The sequence below is a fragment of the Capra hircus genome, chromosome 7, assembly GCF_001704415.2.
Source record: "Capra hircus breed San Clemente chromosome 7, ASM170441v1, whole genome shotgun sequence".
NCBI lineage: Eukaryota > Metazoa > Chordata > Mammalia > Artiodactyla > Bovidae > Capra > Capra hircus.
The window spans coordinates 48,008,521-48,029,514 of NC_030814.1; the positions used below are offsets into that span (position 1 = coordinate 48,008,521).

At 51.4% G+C, this 20,994-nt stretch overlaps 1 protein-coding gene across 2 annotated transcripts in view; it reads left to right on the forward strand.

Annotated features, from left to right (window-relative positions):
* ANXA6 (annexin A6) overlaps nt 1-20,994 on the forward strand; it is a 48,923-nt gene that overhangs the window by 9,206 nt on the left and 18,723 nt on the right. For both annotated transcript variants that reach the window (XM_005683185.3, XM_005683186.3), the window contains exons 2-15: nt 623-666; nt 5,739-5,829; nt 6,829-6,923; nt 7,451-7,564; nt 8,538-8,628; nt 9,674-9,753; nt 10,769-10,825; nt 11,606-11,699; nt 12,124-12,219; nt 14,827-14,885; nt 15,868-15,990; nt 17,308-17,366; nt 18,654-18,732; nt 20,409-20,490. In XM_005683185.3, the coding sequence (XP_005683242.3) occupies nt 649-666; nt 5,739-5,829; nt 6,829-6,923; nt 7,451-7,564; nt 8,538-8,628; nt 9,674-9,753; nt 10,769-10,825; nt 11,606-11,699; nt 12,124-12,219; nt 14,827-14,885; nt 15,868-15,990; nt 17,308-17,366; nt 18,654-18,732; nt 20,409-20,490 (1,138 nt within the window). In that variant the 5' untranslated portion in view covers nt 623-648. The remainder of the gene's footprint in view (nt 1-622; nt 667-5,738; nt 5,830-6,828; nt 6,924-7,450; nt 7,565-8,537; nt 8,629-9,673; nt 9,754-10,768; nt 10,826-11,605; nt 11,700-12,123; nt 12,220-14,826; nt 14,886-15,867; nt 15,991-17,307; nt 17,367-18,653; nt 18,733-20,408; nt 20,491-20,994) is intronic.

Below are 20,994 nucleotides of genomic sequence, written 5' to 3' on the forward strand. Positions count from 1 at the left end.
CAGGCTTCTCCATCCTTGGGATTTTCCAGGCAAGAGTACTGGAGTGGGGTGCCATTGCCTTCTCCGACATACGTATATATTCTTTTTCAAATTCTTTTCCATTATGTGTTATCACAAGATATTAACTATATAGTAGGTCCTTGTTTATCTATTTTGTATGTAGTGATTCAGTTTTAATCTGTATGATCTTGGACAAATTGTTTAACCTCCCCATCCTCAGTTTCCTCCTCTATGAGAAAAGGGACTTTGGTGCCAGAAGGGATTGCTGGAAGGGTTAGATGAGACAGCATCTGGGAAAGTGCCCTGCATGGCCTGGAGGAATTGTCTGGTCAGTGGGCATGTCCTCTCTTCCTCTTCCAAATCCTCTCAGTTCCACGAGTCTTTCCCATCATGGTGTGAGGCCCTGGACCCTGAAAAGTCCATCTGTTATCCTCCCAAAAATGTGCCTGTCCCTGAGCCGCGTCTTTGGGTGTGATTTAACCTGAAGGGCTGGAAGCAGTTGAGAAAGAGCAGGCGGAGCACATTCTCCCTTGGGAGGAAGGAAAGGTGGGGAAATCTGGGGGAAAGAATAGAGTGAGTCAACGTGCAAAGGTATCTCATGGCATTTCTTTTTTCTCCACAGTGTTTTCTGCTGCAGAACCTGAGACCATGGCCAAACCAGCACAGGTAAGGAGGTTCTCCACTTTCTGTAGTACTTCCCCTGGGCTTGGGCTTTTCCTGGAGTCACTGGGCCTTCAGTACAGATCCCTGGTACCATCAGTTTGAAAGGAGCTGAAGAGGGTCTCAGGCTTTGCTTGCTCTTATTACAAGTCACAGCTCTTTCAGATGCAAGTGACCAATGAGAACACGCAGCATCCTAAACACAAATTATGTGTATTGGCTCACATGACCGAGAAGCCCAGGGCTTCAGGTCTGGCTGGATCCAGGGGTCCATCTGATATTGTCAGGATTCTGCCTCCATGACCTGGGTGTCATCTGGGTGGCTTCATTCTTGGACAGATTCTTCCTTGATTTCTCATACTAGCTACCAGAAGCTCTAGGCTTCCCTTCTGCTTCCTGGGCAACATGCAGGAAACAACATGATTTATACCACATGATTCCAGGGGAAGACCCAGGTTTGGTTTTCATTGGCTGGGCCTGGGTAACTTGGATCTGGGTAGTGGAGTTGCTCCTTCCTGAACTGCATGGCCCAAGAGTGGTTCCCCCTGGCAGGGAGATGGATACTGGACTGGCAAAAACTTTAGACGATGCTCCCTGCTCTGGAGGTGAAAGTGTTCCCTGTCACTGGCATTTGGGATGAAGTTTCCCTGCCTTGGACGGCCCCAGTCTTTCATGCCATCTGAGTACTTTGCCGGGCTATAGAATTTGAGGTATATCAGAGATGTTACTCCTGTGTGTAGCCAAGATTACGTTTCTGCCCTGGTCAGAAGTATTGCTCTGTGCCAGGGTTTGCCTGAAAGTGATCCCTGTCAGCTGGCCTTAGAGAAAAAGACATGGTCACTGAAACGATGGGGTTGAAAAGGAAGAATAAAACAAAGAGACCCCTGACTTGGCCCCTTTGGTCCTCATGTTGATCATAGAGCTATTGGCCACAGACATAATATAGGAGCTGCACAATCTTGGGTGAGTTCTTTACCTTCTTGGGGGCCCGAGTTTCCATTATGAGGTGATTGAGCTCTGTGATAACTAAACGTTGTCCCCATCTTCATGACTTGCCACCCAATGCACGAAGGTCTTAAGGATATTTATTCACAATTCTTGAAGAGCACAGTGTATTATATGATGTGAGATCAGTGCTCAAAAGAGTCTTAGCCATGGCCTCCCTGTCAGCCTCTGAGAACACACTTTGCACAAGTGGCCTCTGTGACCGGAGAGGGTGTTAGTGGTTACAGACCGTGATCCAAGGCATAATTCTTGCTGCTCCCCACTTCCCGTGTCGTCCTAGAGTTACTTCCAGAGAGATACTTGAATTGCAGGATGCCAGATGACCCTAGTGGACAGATCAGGCCCTGGGAGCCAGGTGGCCAGGACACGCATTTTTGGACTCCTGGTCCAGTGCTCCAAGACCCTACTGTCTGCCTGGCTGACCTGTGCTTTCTTGTCACCATGGACCAGCAGCCACAGACATCCTGCAAGCAAGAATTCCAGGAGGGCTCTAGGAGTCCCTTGTCCTGTGGGATGAGTTGAAGCCCCCTATGCTCATGCGTGGTGCTGATGCTCTGATGGGTGCTCTGGGAGAATGCAGGTTGAGGAACTAGGAACTGGAGAGAGCTACTTGGGAAGAGCAAGGGGGCTGAGAATAGAGGGGATCCTGGACCAGAGGGGAGAGAATGTAGTGTGTGCAGGGCAGTAAAAGCAATTTGGATGCTTGGAGTGTGAGGGCTGGGGGTGGCAGGAGGGAGCTGAAGACAGTACAGATCCTCCTTGACTTGCAATGGGGTTACCTCCCAGTAAACCCATGGTGAGTTGAAAATGTCTTAAGTTGAAAATGCATCTAACTCACCTACCCCACTGAACATCAGTGCTTAGCCTTGTCCACCTTAACTGTGCTCAGAACACTTATATAAGGCTGCTGTTGGGCTAAATCATCTAACACACAGGCTAGAGAAGAGCGAGAATGATCTTCCCTCCACTGAGCTGTAGATTGTGTCTAATGCTCCTAATTCTTAGCACCCCAACTCTGCTCCTAGTGTGCCCCTTTCCCAACACACATGCGTGCTCACACATGAACACACACAGGCATAGAACAAGCCACCCCATCTTTTCTCTGGTTCGGGTCACTCCCAGTTACTTCTGCTGTGACCCTTGTGCCATCCCCCCATCTTTCCTTCCAGAAGTGGGGACCTCAGTGGAGGGAAGATCATGCTTCTGGGACTCTGTGACATCACACAAGGTCCTGTGGCCTCTGTTTTGCAGAGGTGTTCTGGTTTGAACATAAAGGTGGCAATAAGAGCAGTCTGAGGACGGGGCAAGGGGGCTGGTATCTGCAACTTCAGAGCTGCAGAGGGAGGCCTGGGGCAGGCCCAGTCCAGGCGGCTCTCAGGCAGAGTCCCTGCCACGCAGCCATTTCTCTGAGTCACATTGCTTCAGCTCCCAAGAGGCCTCAGCACGCCTGCCCAAGCAGCAGCCTGCGTGCAGCCCGGGGTCCCAGCTGCTCATCAGCTGGGCCTCAGGGCCTGCTGAATATTTCAGGGTGGAAAGTTCTTTCTCCTCCTCTCTCCCCTCCCTTTGCGGGGTACAGGGCCAGGAAACTGTCTGCGGGGGGAGTGGCAGGCAGTCAGGGTGAGGTGAAGGAGCAGTGTTGGCCACTCAGGTGGCGCTTGGAAATGGCAAATTCACCAGGTTGGTGTGAGAATGACTGACGGTGGGAAACCTGGGCGATTTGAAGGACTGTTCCTGCGTGTCTAAATGTGACCAGTGCTGGGGGCGCTGGAGCCCCCCTCTCCCAGTGGCTGTGATCGTGCTGGCAGGCTATTTATTATCACTGTGCAAAGACCCACAGAGGGAGAAAGACTGCCATGCTGCAGGCCAAGCCCACCGCTAAGGGAGCCTTTTGATCGGGCCTTGTGTCTGAAGTTAGACTTCTCTGCTCCATACAGCCTCATCTTTCAGCTGCAGCCTCCGTCCCCACCCTGGGGTGAGGAGGGACAGGGGCCGGAGGGAAGGTGGCAACTTTCTGCCAGGACCTCTGCCCTTCTTCCTGGGGGCTCCGCTGCCGTCTTGCCCTCTTCTCCTTCCTTCCTGGCCACTTACAATCCCACCATCTTGGCAGCTTTGGACATCTGCATAAGCACTGAAGAATCTGGGCCCGCCTCCCTGAGTGCTCCTGCTTGCTCTTAGCTCCGGACCTCGGCCATGCTGCCTCTCTGTGTGAAGCCTTTCCTCCCCTCCCCCACCCCTTGGGCCAGCTGTTGCTCATCCTTTAGCGCTCTGCTCAACTTAGACTTCCTTTCCAGGAAGTCTTTGATCTGCTCTGGGTGTGTTCACAGTCACATATCCGCTCGCACACCTGTCTACCTAAGAAGCCAGTAGAGTGCCTAGTTGTGCCAAGCCCTGAGCTAGGTGCTGGGGTAACATAAGTGACATGGGCAAGACAGACTCTCGTGGAGCTTTCTAAAGGGAGTGTCTCTTTTCTGGTCCGGATAGTTGGCCTGTGTTACTCCTTCCTTCTCTGCCCAGCAGTGCGATTAGGTTGCAGGGGATTCACGGGTGGCGGGAAGGGAGCTGTATCCCTTTCTGGTCGTCCGTTTTGCCAGAACTTTAAATAGCACTTCTGTGCCCACGCGTGCATACCTCGGAGGAGCCAGCAATGGCAGACATAAACCACAGGGCCCCTGAACGCCTGGCCAGGCCCTGTGGTGTGGGCGCTGGGAGACCCAGGAGATGGTCCGGAGGCTCACGGGCTCCCATGCACTCCTTATTTTTTCAAACAGGATTATGTGAGCCACTCCACCCGTCCCGATCCCCTCATCCAGCTTGAATCGCCCTCCACTCTTTTCCTGCATTCCTGGAGTATTTATTACTAGCTCTATGCTAATTTGTAGGCTAGTCTCTCTCCTCCGCTGGGTTGGAAGCTCATGAAAGTCAGGCTTGGGTCTTCTTTCTCCCGTAATCTTCAACCCTTTGTGTAGCGAAGGCCTGGCACAGGCTAAGTGCCCAGTCGCCATGCAGTGTGCCTAGTGCCCCAGGCTCTGGCATCCTCCACTCAGCTCTTGGTTGCTCTCTGGGCCCCGTGGTTCTCAGGGCTGTGTGTCCGACCCTCATCTGACTTCTCTGTGAACAGCCCTTTGTGCATTCAGGTTTAACATCTAAGATTCGCTCCCTACCTTTGCCCCAACGACCCAGCCAGCTTGTCCTCAGATGCCAGCTCACGGCTCAGTTTACTGGGCCCAGAGGAGTGGCACCTCATCAGGGCAGATTCTGAGGGTGACTCTGGGCCTCCCACTCTGGGCCAAGGCACCCCTCTCCCCCTTGGAAGCTGGCAGCTGCAAGGTTTCTGGAGCTGGAGAACAAAGGGTCACTGGACAGAGATGTGAGTTCTGTGGCTTCCCTTTGTGGGGCTCGGTTTCTTTGTTTCTGTGACAGAGATCATCTTTTTTTTTTTCTTTTTTTGACAGAGATCATCTTAAGTGCTTCTACAAAATGCCATAATAATCACATTTATAAAGGTGAAAGGGCTTTCTACACCGCAGAGAGACAGAAACACATGAGGGGCTCTTGTTTGTTTTGCAGAAAGCATTCCCACCCCCTGCACGCAGTCTGGGCTCTTATCTGTCCCAGGTTCTGGGAAGGTGGTGCAGAGCTCGAGGCTTGACTGAGCCTTCCTGCCACGGGGAAAAGGCACTGTCCTTGGGGCAAGTGCTGGCAGGAGGTACGGGGATAGCCCTCCCTACCCTGGCTGTGGCTTTCTGTAGCCGGCTCTCCGCTTTAGGGGCAGGGAGCTGAGCCACTGTCCGGGTGAGCGGCCGCGGTCTGGGGTGAAGCAGTGCAGCTGAGGATGGAGACATGGCAGATTCTGTTGCATTGTCTTTGTTCAGTCCAAAGACTGGAAATACCCCCCGGCTCTTGCCATGCCATTATGGAGGCTGAGTTTGGGGATTTGTAACAAATATCTGAGCATTTTAGGAGCAGCAGGGACTTTTATCCCATGGCCAGGGTTGGAAGGTAAGCTGGGGTTGGGACTGGGAGCCCTGTTCAGGGCCAGGTCAGCAGCACACCCTCTGCTTGTCTCTCCACAGGGTGCCAAGTACCGGGGCTCCGTCTGTGACTTCCCCGACTTCAACCCCAGCCAGGATGCTGAGACTCTGTACAATGCCATGAAGGGCTTTGGTGGGTGCTCAGCCACTGCGGGGAAAGGGGCCCGCAGGGAAGGAAGCAGGACTCACCTAGGCTTGGGGGTGTCCCCCCTTTTGGTTATTCAGTCATTCTTTTGTCTCTCTCTCTCTCTCTCTCTTTTTTTTTTTTTTTTGGCCACGATACATGGCATGCAGGATCTAAGTTCCCCAACCAGTGACTGAACCTGGGCCCCTGCAGTGGAAGTGCAGACTCCTAACCAGTGGACTGCCGGGACATCCCCTTGTCTCTTCTTTTTATAATTTTATAATGGACTCTTCCAACGGCGCTAGTGGTAAAGAACCCGCCTGCCAATGCAGGAGATATAAGAGATGCGGGTTCAGTCCCTGGCCCAGGAAGATCCCCTGGAGAGGGACATGACAGCCCACTCCAGTAGTTTTGCTTGGGGAATCTCACGGACAGAGGAGCCTGGTGGGCTATGATCCACAGGGTCTCAGAGTCAGACATGACTTGAGCGACTTAGCACACATGCCCATTCCAGGCCATGCACATTCCAGGTCCACTTTACCAGTAGACCTGCCACCCAGCTTGAGAGCGGCACTTGCTCACTCACGTAGCTGAAACATCAGGGTAGGTCCCCCTCCGGATAACATCACTTTGCCTTTTGTCTTGCGGGTAAGCACTACCCTCAATTTGCAGCTTATTATTTTCTTTTATTTTTCCTGTCAGTGAAAGAACCCATCCTAGACGTTAGGACACCTGGGCTTCTCTAAGCCAAGCTCATTGGGAGACCGCGGGGGACTCCATGCTTCTCTCTGGGCCCCAGTTTCCTGGGGTGTGTGACGAGGAGCTAGATCATGGACCATCATGTGCTAGCATCTCTCTCAGAGGGGCTCGCCAGGTCCCCACAGAGCCCCCCTCTGATGCCACTGATTCTCACGAGCAGAAGGCTGATACCGAGGACTGCAGGGAGCACCCCTGTTGGGCTTCCTGGAGGCAGGGTGGGTAGGGTGACGGGTGCCTCCCCTCTTCTAGGCAGTGACAAGGAGGCCATCCTGGAGTTGATTATTTCCCGGAGCAACAGGCAGAGGCAGGAGATCTGCCAGAACTACAAGTCCCTCTATGGCAAGGTAACCATGACAACCAGAGGGTTGGGGGCGGAGGAGGCATGCTCTGATTCATCCAGGCCCTTTCCTGAGTATTTTACTCCAGCTCAGCTTCTATGCTGGCACTTCTGCCCTCCTTTTTTCTTCTCTCAGTCAGGCAGGGATCATTCAACCATAATTGCATCTAGCGCACCTGCCGGGCACTGTGCTAGGGGTTAGGGCTACCCAGATAAATAAGACCCGAGGGTGTCAACCTGTGGACTCACAGTGGGAGAGACACAGTGAACAAGTGAACACATAGCGGCAGGGAGGGGGCACTGTGCTTTGGACTGCAATCCTGCCGTCTGCTAGCTGCGTGCCTCTGGGCAGGTTACCTGATGTCTCTAAGCCCATTTCTGAAGGCCAATGATGGTATGTACCCCCAGAGTGATGATTAAGTTATATTACTTCGCTCAGTGCCTGTACAGAATAAGTCCTCATTCAGAGTAATTCTTATCATTATAACTGCTCTTCCCCATCTTCTTCCATCTCCTCCTCCCTCCCACAACCAGGATCTCATTGCAGACTTGAAGTATGAGTTGACGGGGAAGTTTGAACGACTGATTGTGGGTCTTATGAGGCCACCTGCCTATGCTGATGCCAAAGAAATTAAAGATGCCATCTCGGTAAGAAGCAGGGTCTCTGTGTGTGTGAGGGTTGGGGGTGTGGTTCATGGGAGATTGCAGCTTCTACAGCGGAAATTCAGTGAGCCCTACACCCACCCCACACATAAGCCCTGCTTTGAGGCAGCAGCCCAAGTCCTGTCCCAGAGGGTGCCATGGTCCGTCCAGATGGATGGAGGTGACATAGGTGTTGGTGTGAGGCCCACCCTGTGAAAGGGGGCCCTGGGCCCACACCCCGCCCCAGTCGCTTATAGTCCTGAGGAAACAGGACATGGGGATGTGGAAACAGATTGTGTCCAACACCCAAAGGCTGGGGGCATGGTAAAGATCGGGAGGACAGGCCCTGGGTTTGGGGTGGCTGGAGAGGGCATCACAGAAGATGAGGGGATCGAGTTGGGCCTGAAGCCTGGAGAAGGTTTGGTTGACTAGAATGGGCAGGTCATTCTAGGCTGGAGAGGAAGTGGTTGTGGAAGTGTGTTCAGGATATGAGGGGCCGCCCAGGCTAGTGGAGGTGGACGGTTTCTCCCTACAAATCAGGGAGAGCTCAAAGGCCTTTGAGTGTAACTCAGCACTTTACAGTTTATAAAGTGCTATGATCTTTGTCTCAGATGAGCTATATGGACTTGTTTTCATAAGCTAGTAAACTTAGCAGTGTAAGAGATGATCACATTCTCATTCTTTCTGTGAGCTCGGCAGAGCAACTAGAATTATTTCCATTTTAAGGATGAGAAAAGTAAGGCCCAGGAAGATGAAGTTTTTTAATGAGCCATCACAAAGCAAGTCGCAGGCAGAGGCAGCACTAGAACTCCCATCTTTAGGTTTTCAGGGCTGCAGCTCTGGATCAATGCCTAAGACCTGTGTTAGGAACACCCTGAGTGCTGGGGGTTTCCCAGCTCTGACCACCCCAGGTTCCCAACTCGGGGATGGTAGCCTCCCATCTCAGTCCTTGACTCACATGCCCCTTCTTTCCTCCCAGGGCATTGGGACCGATGAGAAGTGCCTCATTGAGATCTTGGCTTCTCGGACCAACGAGCAGATCCACCAGCTGGTGGCAGCGTACAAAGATGGTGAGATGGGCAAGAGGGGCCATTCAAGGTTTTTCAGATGTGTAACGAAGGTGCTCACAAGAGTAGGGACCCTAAGACTCTACCCTTCCACCTTTTTTCCTCCTTCCCTCTGATCTGTCTGTCCATCCGTCTATCCATTTAGTAAGTACCTACTTTCTGCTGGGTTCTCAGCATATGGTGGTGGGCATCCATACCGTTCCTGCCTGAGAGCATATGTATTAATGAGATAATGAGGGATATAGATAATAAACAGGTAAACAAATGGGATGATGACACGTGGTAAAGAGTTATGAAGGACACAAGACAGAAAACAAGCATCCAACTTGGAGAGGACATGCTTCAGATAGGTGGTTGGGGAAGCCTGTTTTGGGAGGAGACGAGCAGGAGCCAGTTGTACACAGAGTAGGGAGAAGACCCTGGCAGGAGAGGGAATGACAAGTCCAAAGACCCCCAGGCAGAATAAGCCTGGTGTCCAGTGCAAGGCTAGAACAGCAGAGAGCGGGACAGGATTACACAGGGCCATGCAGGCCAAGGCAAAGAGACAATGTTTATTCCAAACCTAGTGGGAAGCAACCCACTCCAGTGTTCTTGCCTGGAGAATCCCAGGGACAGAGGAGCCTGGTAGGAGGCCGTCTATGGGGTCGCACAGAGTCAGACACGACTGAAGCAACTTAGCAGCAGCAGCAGTGGGAAGCAGAGGAGCCCGTGAGGAGTGTGGGCTCTAAGACAGTCACTCGTGTTGTTCTGGATCGGAGAAGCAGAAAGAACAGTCAGAAGGCTGTAGCCACTGTCCAGGTGAGCAACAGTGGTGTCTGGAGTAGGATGCCACAGGTGAGGATAGAGATGTGTGCAGATTCCATCCCACCATGTCGTGAGTCAGCACAAAGCATTGTGAAAATACAGCCTGGGTCTTGCACGGCCAGTGTGGAGACTGGATTTGGGGATTTGTAAGAAATATCAGTATTTTAGGGGCAGCGGGGACCTCTATCCTAGTTCCCTGGGATGTTCTGGAGGTGGGACCAGAGCTTGTGCTCCTTCCTGGCAGCCTACGAGCGAGACCTGGAGGCTGACATCACTGGGGACACCTCTGGCCACTTCCGGAAGATGCTCGTGGTCCTGCTGCAGGTTGGTCTACCCTGGGGCCCTCCCCGAGCTCTCCCCCAGGATGTAGAGGGCTTGGAGCACCTTGTCCCTGTTCCCCTAGACAGTGTGGCTCGTGAGAGGCTCCTTGGTGGCTCCTCAGGTGGAAAGTCCTCCTCGTGTTTTCTGGCCACCTCTCCCCCTCTCCCCGTCTTATCCTCAAACCTGAGATGGTCTCTTTGGCTTGCCTGAGTGTAGAAGCTGAGCATCCAGGGTCTGTTCTGTCCCCCGTGTTTTGCACAGGCAGGTGACCTGCATTTTTTTTCACACACCCTGTCTCTCTTGTGCTTCTCTGTCCTCCTTTTTCTCCCCACAAGTACCCCCTCCTCTATGCTCCGGCCTCTCTCTTGCCATGGCTTTCCCATCCCTGCTGCTCCCTCCCAACCAAGGATGACGTAACAACATAAAAAAGAGCATGAAGAGGATGCACAGTGGTGTCACAGCTGAAGTCTACCTACTCAGGCTGCTTTTTCCTTTGTTCATTTTCCTTTGCCTGTGGTTTTTTTTTTTTTTTTAACACTTTGAGTTAGTTGCTAACATTTAAAACTAGAGAGATTTTGCTCCAAAATCAGATCTCTGGGTTCTTTTGAATAATCGAAAAGTTCTGGCAACAGCAGTCCTGCTTATTCTCAGGACTGCCCTGTTTGGTCCACACTCCAAGGATAAGGGGAGAATCCAATGGTAGGGACCCTGTGATTCCCTGCAAAATAGATGCTGTGGTCTTCTGTGTGTGTGGCCGCACCCTGCAGCTTGTGGCATTTTTGTTCCCCAACCAAGGATTGAACCCCGGCCTGAAGCAGTGAGAGTGCAGAGTCCTAAGCACCGAACCACCAGGGAATTCCCAGGTGCTGCGGTCTTGTTCCGGTGGCAGCTGTCAGTCTCTTCCCCTGGACACCCCGGACCACCGTGGTTTTCCTAGTGCTCCCTGTCTCCACCACTGGCATCCAGGCTTTCTCCCAGCTCTGGTATTTGATCCAGTGTCCCTTGTTTTTCTTCCCAGGGTACCAGGGAGGAGGATGACGTAGTGAGCGAGGACTTGGTGCAGCAGGACGTTCAGGTAAATAAGCACCAGTGGAGATTGCTGGGCACAGCCAGGCAGCCCAAGAAGGGGGAGGGATGGAGGCAAAGTAATTTGCGTCAGATACCAAAAATAACTGACTCACCGCCATCAGTATACAGTGCTTCGCTGAAGGAAGGGTTGGAGTTACCTTTCAAAGGCACACAGCGTATGTAAAGCTGGTGGGATGTATCTTGGAGCTTTCATTATTTGTTCATTTTTCATTCAGTTAATTAATATTTATTGAACAGTCACTATATGCCAATCATCCTGAATGCCAAGCATTGGGGAATCACAAATGAGCAAAGTCAAACAGTACTGGGGAGTCAGACATAAGTTAATCACACAGTCACATTTTCTTTGGATATACCATATATTCCAGGTGTTTTGAGCTCCCGCTATATGCCAGTGATACTGTAGGTAGATACCGAGAATGTAGAACATAATTCCTGTTCTTGAGGAGTCGACGCTGTAGTGGGAAGCCAGGCATATAAATATTATATATTATAATATACAGTGAATCAAAGCTATAAAGACGCAAAAGTCTAGAAGAGGGAGTAAGGGAAAGAGAACTCTGCCTGGGGACATCAGGAAGTGCTTTGAAAACAAATGGGATGTTTAATCTGGGCCCTGAAGGTTGAATAGGAGTTTCCCCAGAAAGAAAGGAGATGCAATTACTAGCATGTTCAAGGATCTGGCAGTGGTTCTGAGTGGCTTGGCTGTTAAGTTCTGTTTCCTGAGGTTTCTTCTCTTAATTAAGCCCCACTTCTCCCCCTCCAGGACCTGTACGAGGCAGGGGAACTGAAATGGGGAACAGATGAAGCCCAGTTCATTTACATTCTGGGGAATCGTAGCAAGCAGCATCTCCGGTTGGGTGAGCTCCAGAGAAGACCTGCAGCTGTCCCCTGGGGGTTGTGTCAAGATTTCTTTTCTCATTTCCTTTTCTGCTAAGGAGCATGATAATGCTTCACCCACAACCCAGACACTCGTCCTGATTTTAACACCGTGGCTTCCGTGGTCCCTTATAAGAGGTCTTTACAGGGTGTTCAGCCCCTCCGTCTCAGTACAGTCCCTGTCTTCATGGTGGAGCGGGATGTGTACACAGTCCCTCACAGCAGACACAGTGAGGCTGCGTGGTGGCCGGTGATGTGCACGACCTTCCCGCCACCTCCCTAAGTGCCAGCCCTGCCTTTCCCGTGGCGATCTGGTCCTGGCCACTGCATCTCCCCTGCTGAAGTCCCTGTTGCATCCAGTGTGATGAGGGTGCCTTTGACACCCCGTCTCTCTGTCTGACTCAGTGTTTGATGAGTATCTGAAGACCACGGGGAAGCCGATTGAAGCCAGCATCCGAGGGGAGCTGTCCGGGGACTTTGAGAAGCTGATGCTGGCTGTGGGTATGTCCGAGGTTACATTTCCAGGGCCTTTGAGGGATTCAGGGACTCTGGCCCAGGGACATGGGGATTGTATGGTATGGAGATGGGAAGGAGAAAACCAGATGGGTGGTGAATTCTAAAGGTTTAGCTAGGGCCGTGTGGCCGAGGCCTGGGGGCTGGGGGTCAAGCCTTGGACACTGCTGCCTCCCGCTCCCTCCTCCCATGTTTGTGATGGGGCCGAAAAGCACATGGGGTCAGGGGTCAGGAAGTCATGATCAGGAGAGCGGGTTTTGTGGAGCATCTGCTGTGTGCCTGGTGCTCCACTGAGTGTTTACTCTTTACACATGACCCAGGAGTGGACACTGTCATCATCTCCATTTCACGGATGAGAAAACCACAGCTCACAGAGGCTGTATCTCTTGCCAAGGGGTAGTTTTGTAATGAATTGGAGTACTCGGGGCATGGTGGAAGCCAGGAGTTGACTAGTCAAGATTCAAAACTCAGGCTTCTTCTCAGTCTGCTGTTGACTTGGAGAAAGTCACTTAATGCTCAGTGGGCCTCAGTTTCCTCATCTGGTAAATGGGGGTGGGGAGCGAGCCGCCTGACCCAGAGGCTGTGGGCACATCCTGACACCGCATTCCCAAGGCATTCTGGGACTCTGGCCCAGGAACACAGGGCTAAGAATGGAAAGAACTCTATGGTATGGAGGTGGGAAGAAGAAGACCAGAATGTCAGTTTGCCAACCAGATGTTCCAAGGGTCACTGTGTCTGAGCCTGGGACAGGTTGCATGAGTGTGTTTCTTGGGAACAAGCTAAGGCCCAGCACTCATCCTCTCGCCCAGAGCTGTCCCCCACCAACCCTATCTCAGGTAATCAGGTTGTGGCCCCACTCTGCCAGCAAGATCCAGAGGTTGGGCCAGTAATGTTCTGTCATTCAGTTCAGTTCAGTCGCTCAGTCGTGTCCGACTCTTTGCGACCCCATGAATTGCAGCACACCAGGCCTCCCTGTCCATCACCAACTCCTGGAGTTCACTCAGCACCAAAATCAGATTGATTATATTCTTTGCAGCCAAAGATGGAGAAGCTCTATACAGTCAACAAAAACAAGACCAGGAGCTGACTGTGGCTCAGATCATGAACTCCTTATTACCAAATTCAGACTCAAATTGAAGAAAGTAGGGAAAACCACTAGACCATTCAGGTATGACCTAAATCAAATCCCTTATGATTATACAGTGGAAGTGAGAAATAGATTTAAGGGCCTACATCTGATAGATAGAATCCCTGATGAACTATGGAATAAGGTTCGTGACATTGTACAGGAGACAGGGATCAAGACCATCCCCATGGAAAAGAAATGTCAAAAAGCAAAATGGCTGTCTGGGGAGGCCTTACAAATAGCTGTGAAAACAAGAGAGGTGAAAAACAAAGGAGAAAAGGAAAGATATAAGCTTCTGAATGCAGAGTTCCAAAGAATAGCAAGAAGAGATAAGAAAGTCTTCTTCAGCGGTCAATGCAAAGAAATAGAGGAAAAGAACAGAATGGGAAAGACTAGAGGTCTCTTCAAGAAAATTAGAGATACCAAGGGAACATTTCATGCAAAGATGGGCACAATAAAGGACAGAAATGGTATGGACCTAACAGAAGCAGAAGATATTAAGAAGAGGTGGCAGGAATACACAGAAGAAATGTACAAAAAATATCTTCACGACCTGGATAATCACAATGGTGTGATCACTCATCTAGATTCAGACATCCTGGAATGTGAGGTTAAGTGGGCCTTAGAAAGCATCACTACGAACAAAGCTAGTGGAGGTGATGGAATTCCAGTTGAGCTGTTTCAAATCCTGAAAGATGATGCTGTGAAAGTGCTGCACTCAATATGCCAGCAAATTTGGAAAACTCAGCAGTGGCCACAGGACTGGAAAAGGTCAGCTTTCATTCTAGTCCCAAAGAAAGGCAATGCCAAAGAATGTTCAAACTACCGCACAATTGCACTCGTCTCACATGTTCTATCCGGAGAAGGCAGTGGCACCCCACTCCAGTACTCTTGCCTGGAAAATCCCATGGATGGAGGAGCCTAGTAGGCTGCAGTCCATGCTAAGGGTTGGACACGACTGAGCGACTTCCCTTTCACTTTTCACTTTCATGCATTGGAGAAGGAAATGGCAGCCCACTCCGGTGTTCTTGCCTGGAGAATCCCAGGGACGGGGGAGCCTGGTGGGCTGCCGTCTGTGGGGTCGCACAGAGTCGGACACGGCTGAAGCGACTCAGCAGCAGCAGCACATGTTTTGTCATAGCAGACTCTAAAGAACCACCTTGCCTAGCCCCACCTCAGGTCCTCCCCACCCAACCCAGTTCCTTGAAACACCAAAGGACCAGAAAGATGAAGGGGGTCTTTGCACTCCCAACATTACAACAGGCCCATGTTCTGATTTCTCTGTTCCCTGGCTTTGTGGTAAAAGTGGTGGGCCTGGGGTCCTCAGGGATTTCAGATTATCAGGAATCAGGATTCTTCTCAGGTTTGAACTTGGTGGCTCCCAAGGAATGGAAATAAAGAAGGGCTCAGACCACCCCATCACCCTTCCAAGGCAGCCAGAATAACTACCTCTTCCTTCCTCTTCTCAGTGAAGTGTGTCCGGAGCACTGCAGAGTATTTTGCTGAGAGGCTATTCAAGGCCATGAAGGTGCGTGGTGGGGTTGATGCACCCGAGGTTGGGGAGAGGGCTTCTGTGTGCCCCCACAAGATTGTCGGGACCCTGGCAAATCCTTGCCAGTTCACTGGCCAAAGAGAGCATTCAAGGCATTGGCCATAAAGCCAAGTGATGGCACTTGGTCCCAGGTGAGCTCCAGAGCCTGGGGTGCTGGCTTTCACACACCTTCCCACCCAGATACCTACCCTGTTCCCATGATTGTTCAGGGGGTGCGGTGACATCATACCCCCAATCCAGCCAGCCAGCTGGGTTGGAAGCCCAAGCTTTATTTCTAAACGCTAATTAACTAGAATGTTTATATATAATGTACATGGGAAGTGAAAGACATTTTGGCATTGCCTGCCAAGACTTGTGATGTTCATCGCAGGGACTCAGGGATTCTGCTCCTGGCGAGTACCGAGAACAGATTTTCCTGGGACTTTACACACACAGCACAGAGGGTGGTGGTATCTTCATGGTGCACCTGGGTGAATGAACACAGTCATTTGTTGTCAGAGGCCACAGGCCCAAAGTCCCTGCAAGTGGCCCATTCTCTGTCTTCCAGCGCCAGACTGGACCCAGCTGGGTCCAGCTGTCCTGAGACGTTCGCCTGTATGATGTGTTCATAGCAGTATGGTCCATGTCATGAAAAAACTAGAAGCATCCCAATGCCTGTCAGGAGTAGATGGACAAATAATGCACAGTGGTGTATTTACAGAGCTCCAAAATGTGCAAATCTAAACCATACCTTGCTTAGAGTTATGAGGAAATCAAAGACAGAAATGACACGAGGTGGGGGAAGAAGACGACAAAAGCAGGAGGGACATCAGGGAGCTTCAGAGGGAATGGCAACGTTTGGCTTCTCGCGTTAATTTTAGTGTTTTATTACAAACACTGTATTTTCAGTTGAGCAGGGGACTCCTAGCAGTCTAGCCTCCTCTCAATTCCCCATCCCCCAAACCCACTCGTCTTACAGGGCCTGGGGACTCGGGACAACACCCTGATCCGCATCATGGTCTCCCGCAGTGAGCTGGACATGCTCGACATCCGGGAGATATTCCGGACCAAGTACGAGAAGTCCCTGTACAGTATGATCAAGGTGAGGTGCTCATGGAGCTCCAGAAAGGGCTGGGGTGCTCTCCCAGGAGGAAGGGTGTCATCCTAGAAAGCTGGAGTCTCGTGGGAATTGCAGGAGCCCTGCCTGTGCCACCTTCAGGGAGTTGAAGGCAACTATAGAGAAGCAAGTGTCACCTTACAAGCAAGGTGCTTCTAAGACATGGGGCACCTCTTTAGAGGAAGGCAGGACTGGGTCATGATGGGGGCAAAGCTGAATCTGGGATGAAAGCTCCATCACTAGGGCGGTGAGAGGTCAGCCTCCTAGAGGCAGCTCGAGGCAGGAGGTCAGAGGCAGGCGTCCCAGGTGAGCCCAGAGGAGGCTTCATTGGGGACTCGCAGGCCCTGGGCCAGGTGGTGGCTCTGGGCTGTCCAGCCCATGAGACTTGCTTCAGAGACAGATGTAAAGCTGGATGGTTTCTCCTTGTTTTGGGTGAATGGGATAAAGCTTTCTGAGTTCAAGCTGTGCTCCCTAAAGTGTGTTTCTAAAGAAGAATTATATAGGCATTGTGTGCAAAAATAGCTCATGGGAAACGTCTGGGAAAAACTAGAAGCAAAATAAGTCTGCTTCTTTACCAAAGAACTTCTCACAGCCTTCACTATAGTTTATTCACTATGAGGCCCCAAGAGGGATGTAGAATATGCCGTGTCTATCGAACATACATTTGTTTGGTTTTGGCATTTCCCAGTGTTTTTGCTCAGTCCATTTTATGGACTATTTCACATAGGAGGGCTGGGCTAGGGTTATGTTGTGGCAGGGGTGTGCTGGGGCCAGTTCACACTGGCTTGGGAAGCATCTCTTCTTTTACTAATTTTTAAAAATATTTATTTATTTGGCTGCACCAGGTCTTAGCTGCAGCACTCCAGGTCTTTGTTGTGGTGTGTGGGATCTTTAGTTGAGGTGTGTAGGATCTAGTTCTCTGACCAGGGATAGAACCCAGCCCCCCTGCATTGGAAGTGCAGAGTCTTAGCCACTGGACTACCAATGAAGTCCCCAAAACATCTATTCTTAATTCCGTGTGCAGTGAAGTCATACCTGGTAGCTTGGAATTGTCCACTAGAGGAAATTAGCAAACGCTACAGATCAGGACTTTTTCTCTTTTTCCCAAAGAGCCAGTTGGTAAGTGCTTACTATCACACCACAGTTTGGTCTCAGTCACCTCCAGACAGGCTGAGAGTGAGGGCTGCTGTAAACACATGGTCAGCCTGCCCCTGTTTGGGGCTATGCAGGACCTCCCCTTCTTGTCTGAGAGGATCCCAGGGCTGGGTGAGAGGTGACCTTTCCCTCTGTCTTTCTCCCCAGAATGACACCTCTGGCGAATACAAGAAGGCTCTGCTGAAGCTGTGTGGGGGAGATGATGAGTAAGTGGCCTCCTGGCCCCAGGCTGGAGGGCGTGGCCTCAGGTGTGGCCGGTCAGGACTCTCTTGACCTCATTCTGATGGATGGATGGATTAGATGGACTTGGGAATTCCTCGAAGGTCAGAACACCGCATGGTGAAAGTCTGAGCGCCCATGTTACGCACACATGAGTGTGGTCTCCCATACATGGAGACGTCTGCTTATGTGAACTTGGAAAGCAGTCTAGGGATGTGCGTCAGCAATCAGAATATGAGGGTCTAGGCCCTGCTGCTAACTTCTCAGGTGCTTCTCTGGCTCATCATCTGTTAAATGGAAAAGGTAGAGATGCCTGCCCTGGCTGCTCCTTTATTCAGCATCTATGCATTAAGCGCTCTCCACGTGCAGGCCTTGAGGGGAAGCATTGATGAAGCCTCCGGCCTAGGAAAGCACACAGACCTGGGCATGTGTCCATGGTGGGGAGGTGTACGTGTCTATGTGAACTCTCCAGGTGGGGGTGGGGAGGCTCCTGGAGATAATGAGGCTGAGATCCAGGGAGAAAGGTGATGGGGTGAAGACACGGCCTGGAGGGAGAGTGTTTGGGGTGGAGAGAGAGCCTGGAGATAAGAAGGTGCCACCTGGCTCATTTATGTAGCTGAGGTCACACTTTTGTATTGCTCTGGGAAGATATGAGGCTGAGAGGTGGCGGGGCCTGGAACTTCTTCCTGGTGCATGAATCTCACCTAAGGAGAGCAGAGAACCCGTCACAGGAGGAGAAGTAAATTGGAGCATAACTTGACCAGATTTGGGTTGCTGGGAAGGGAACAACAGGTACTCTGATCTCCCTTCTCCGGAACGTCTAAGGATCCAGTTAAACAGGGAATACGAGAGCCTCCTGTTTACCTTTGGTAGGTGCCTTAGGAGCTGGTTCAGTTCAGCAGATACTTACCTGGCAGCTGGTAAACCAAGGTGCTTGGCAGAAGGAGAGGTAGAGATGACATGGCTCGAAGCTGGTCGTGGACGTGTTTGAGAGGGGAGACTTATGTAGGAAAGGGGAGGATGAGGGATTCGAGAAATCTCCTGCCTGGGACTGGGGGCCAGGAAGGCTGCTGGTCAGAGCTAGCATTGTCGGGAGTCGAAACAGGGTAGAAGGTTCTCAGAGGTGAAGGGTCGGCTCTGGTGAGTGGGTAAGGCCGCGGCTGGAGAGAGGGTAAAGCCAGATGGGTTTACTTGAAGTGTGTGTGTGTGTTGTGTGTGAAGTGTGCCCACGATGACCTTCCCTCCTGTCCTCTCCCTAACACCCTCCATTCCAGTGCTGCTGGCCAGTTCTTCCCGGAGGCAGCGCAGGTGGCCTATCAGATGTGGGAACTTAGTGCAGTGGCCCGAGTAGAGGTCAGACCCTCCCCACCTCCTGCTTGACCTCTTGACCACAGCTTCCACTCTTCTGCTGGCACTTTCCTGCTGCTCTGGTTGGCACCCAGCTGCCCCCTGGTGGCCAACCAGAGACACCGAGTCTCACGTCTCTAAGCTTCCTCTTCTCTGCAGTGATGGATTGGTGGGCGGGCACTCTGGTGTTGGCATCTGATTCCTGCATTCACCTCTAACACGCTGGGGAGCCTTCTGGCCCACTAACTACATTCAGATCTTGCTGAATGGAGACTTGGTTGGTTCTTTGGAGGGGCCTATCCCATCCTGGGTCCAGTAGTTGGGTTTTGGAGGCATGGAAGCTGAGAACAGATGGGCATCCCTGGGTGTACTAGAGGATTCTTAGTTCTCCTGAGCATCCTCAGACCCAGGGTCTACACAGGGCAAAAATAAAAAGTTTCACAGAAGTCCTCAGGGCAAACCAGCCCCGAGGTAGCACTTGGCCCCTACAAAAATATTTGGAACCTTGGACTCTATTGCTCACTCGCTAGCTACCTTTGGCAGGCCCCCACCTCTCTCTGTCTCTGTCTCCAAAAAGAGGCTGTTGGACATGGCAGTCCGCGTGCCCTCCAAGGGCTCCTGTGCACGATGCTCTAGGACAGTGTTTCCCAAGTTGTAAGGCAAGAGCTGTCACTGAAGATGATCTTACGTCATATGAGGAGTGAATTGTGTTCTTTTTGTTGGGGAGAGACCTGCATGGCATTAAATAACACTGATCCTCATGCAGTGTGAAAGCTACTCCACTTTGGTTTAACCAATATTTAAATCAGTAATCAATTATTGTTAATGTCGAGGAGGAAGTCTCAGCTTGGTGCCACATCCTTGCCACAGTCGCTGATGTTCTCTTTTCATGACGAGCTGAGAGCTAGCTTCAGGTTCAGAGCTCTTGGCAAGCCATGGTATCTTGTTAAATTTGGTGATATTTGAAACCATATATTTTTGGTTTTATGGCATTTATTTTTGTGGGTTATCTGATTATGACACCAACTTTCTGTTCATAATAGTAATATAAAATTGTTTTCATTTGTTAACTCATTGAGCAGATATTTTTTGAGTGCTTACCCCTGTGTCAGGTACTCGCGTTATATCAAAGAATGAAATGGACTTGCCCTTTAGGAGTATTCAGTGCACTTCAAAATGAATGCATTTAAGTAAAACAGAAAAGTGGCTGAATTAAGTTAAAATGTTAAGAAACAGCATAGGGCATGCGCAGATACAGAAAACACTGGGAAGATCATTCAGGGGTGACTGAAATCTGGGCAGCTCTGTTCCAGTATTTCAGAACATTTTGCTTACCTTTTCAGGGAGAGCGTTGCTCTATGAAATAAGAGGACCCTGGGAGCAGGGCTGGGTTGTGAGAGCCTGGTTTCCAGTGGGGCGGGGCCAGAGCTGGCTCTTGGGGCAGGAGCCCGGCCCCTCTGCCCTTGACAGCCCCTGCCCTGCTCCCAAGCCTGGGTCTGTCTCCTCCCTCTCTCAGCTCTAGGGCAGGAGTCTGTCTGCTGCGCCTTCACCCCCGCCTTTTCCCCCAAGCTGCTTGGTTTGGGGCTCTTGGGGAAAGCTTCCCCTCCCTCGCATGCTCCTCTCCTGGCCTGGCCCCTGGGGGGCCTCCAGACACCTGCTGACTCACTTTCTGCCTCTTGTAGCTGAAAGGAACTGTGCGCCCAGCTGGTGACTTCAACCCTGATGCAGACGCCAAAGCCTTGCGGAAAGCCATGAAGGGGCTTGGTAAGGGGCACCTGAAAGGGGTCAGGTTAGCCTCTGGGGCATTGGAGGGTAGCGGGTCTGCAATGGGACCGGCAGGGGCAAGAGCTGAGGCTTCAGACTGGAGTCTGCAGGGTGATGAGGACTTTATTTGCCTTGAGTCTCCAGCCCTCTGGAATCTCTGGCTCCCTGAAGTATAGAGAGAAGGGTAGTGAGGGGCTTTCTCAGGACCCTTCCCAGAGACCAAGGTGCTCCCAGGTCCTGGTATAGAAGTGCTGAGGTAGGGTTTTTGCTCTGGCTTTATTGCTAACTCACCATGTGACTTTGAGCAAGCCCCATAACCCATCTAGGGTTCTCAGTATCCCAGGACTGGAACTCAGAGGCCCTGACCCTCAACCCAGGGTTCTCTTTTATCTTGACTAGTGACCCAGCAGAAAAGTGCACAAGGAATCCAGGTTAGTGATTGGGCCAGAAGCAAGGCTCCTGCAGGGCCATTAAGCTGGCTAGCCTGGCCTCTCCCCCAGCAAA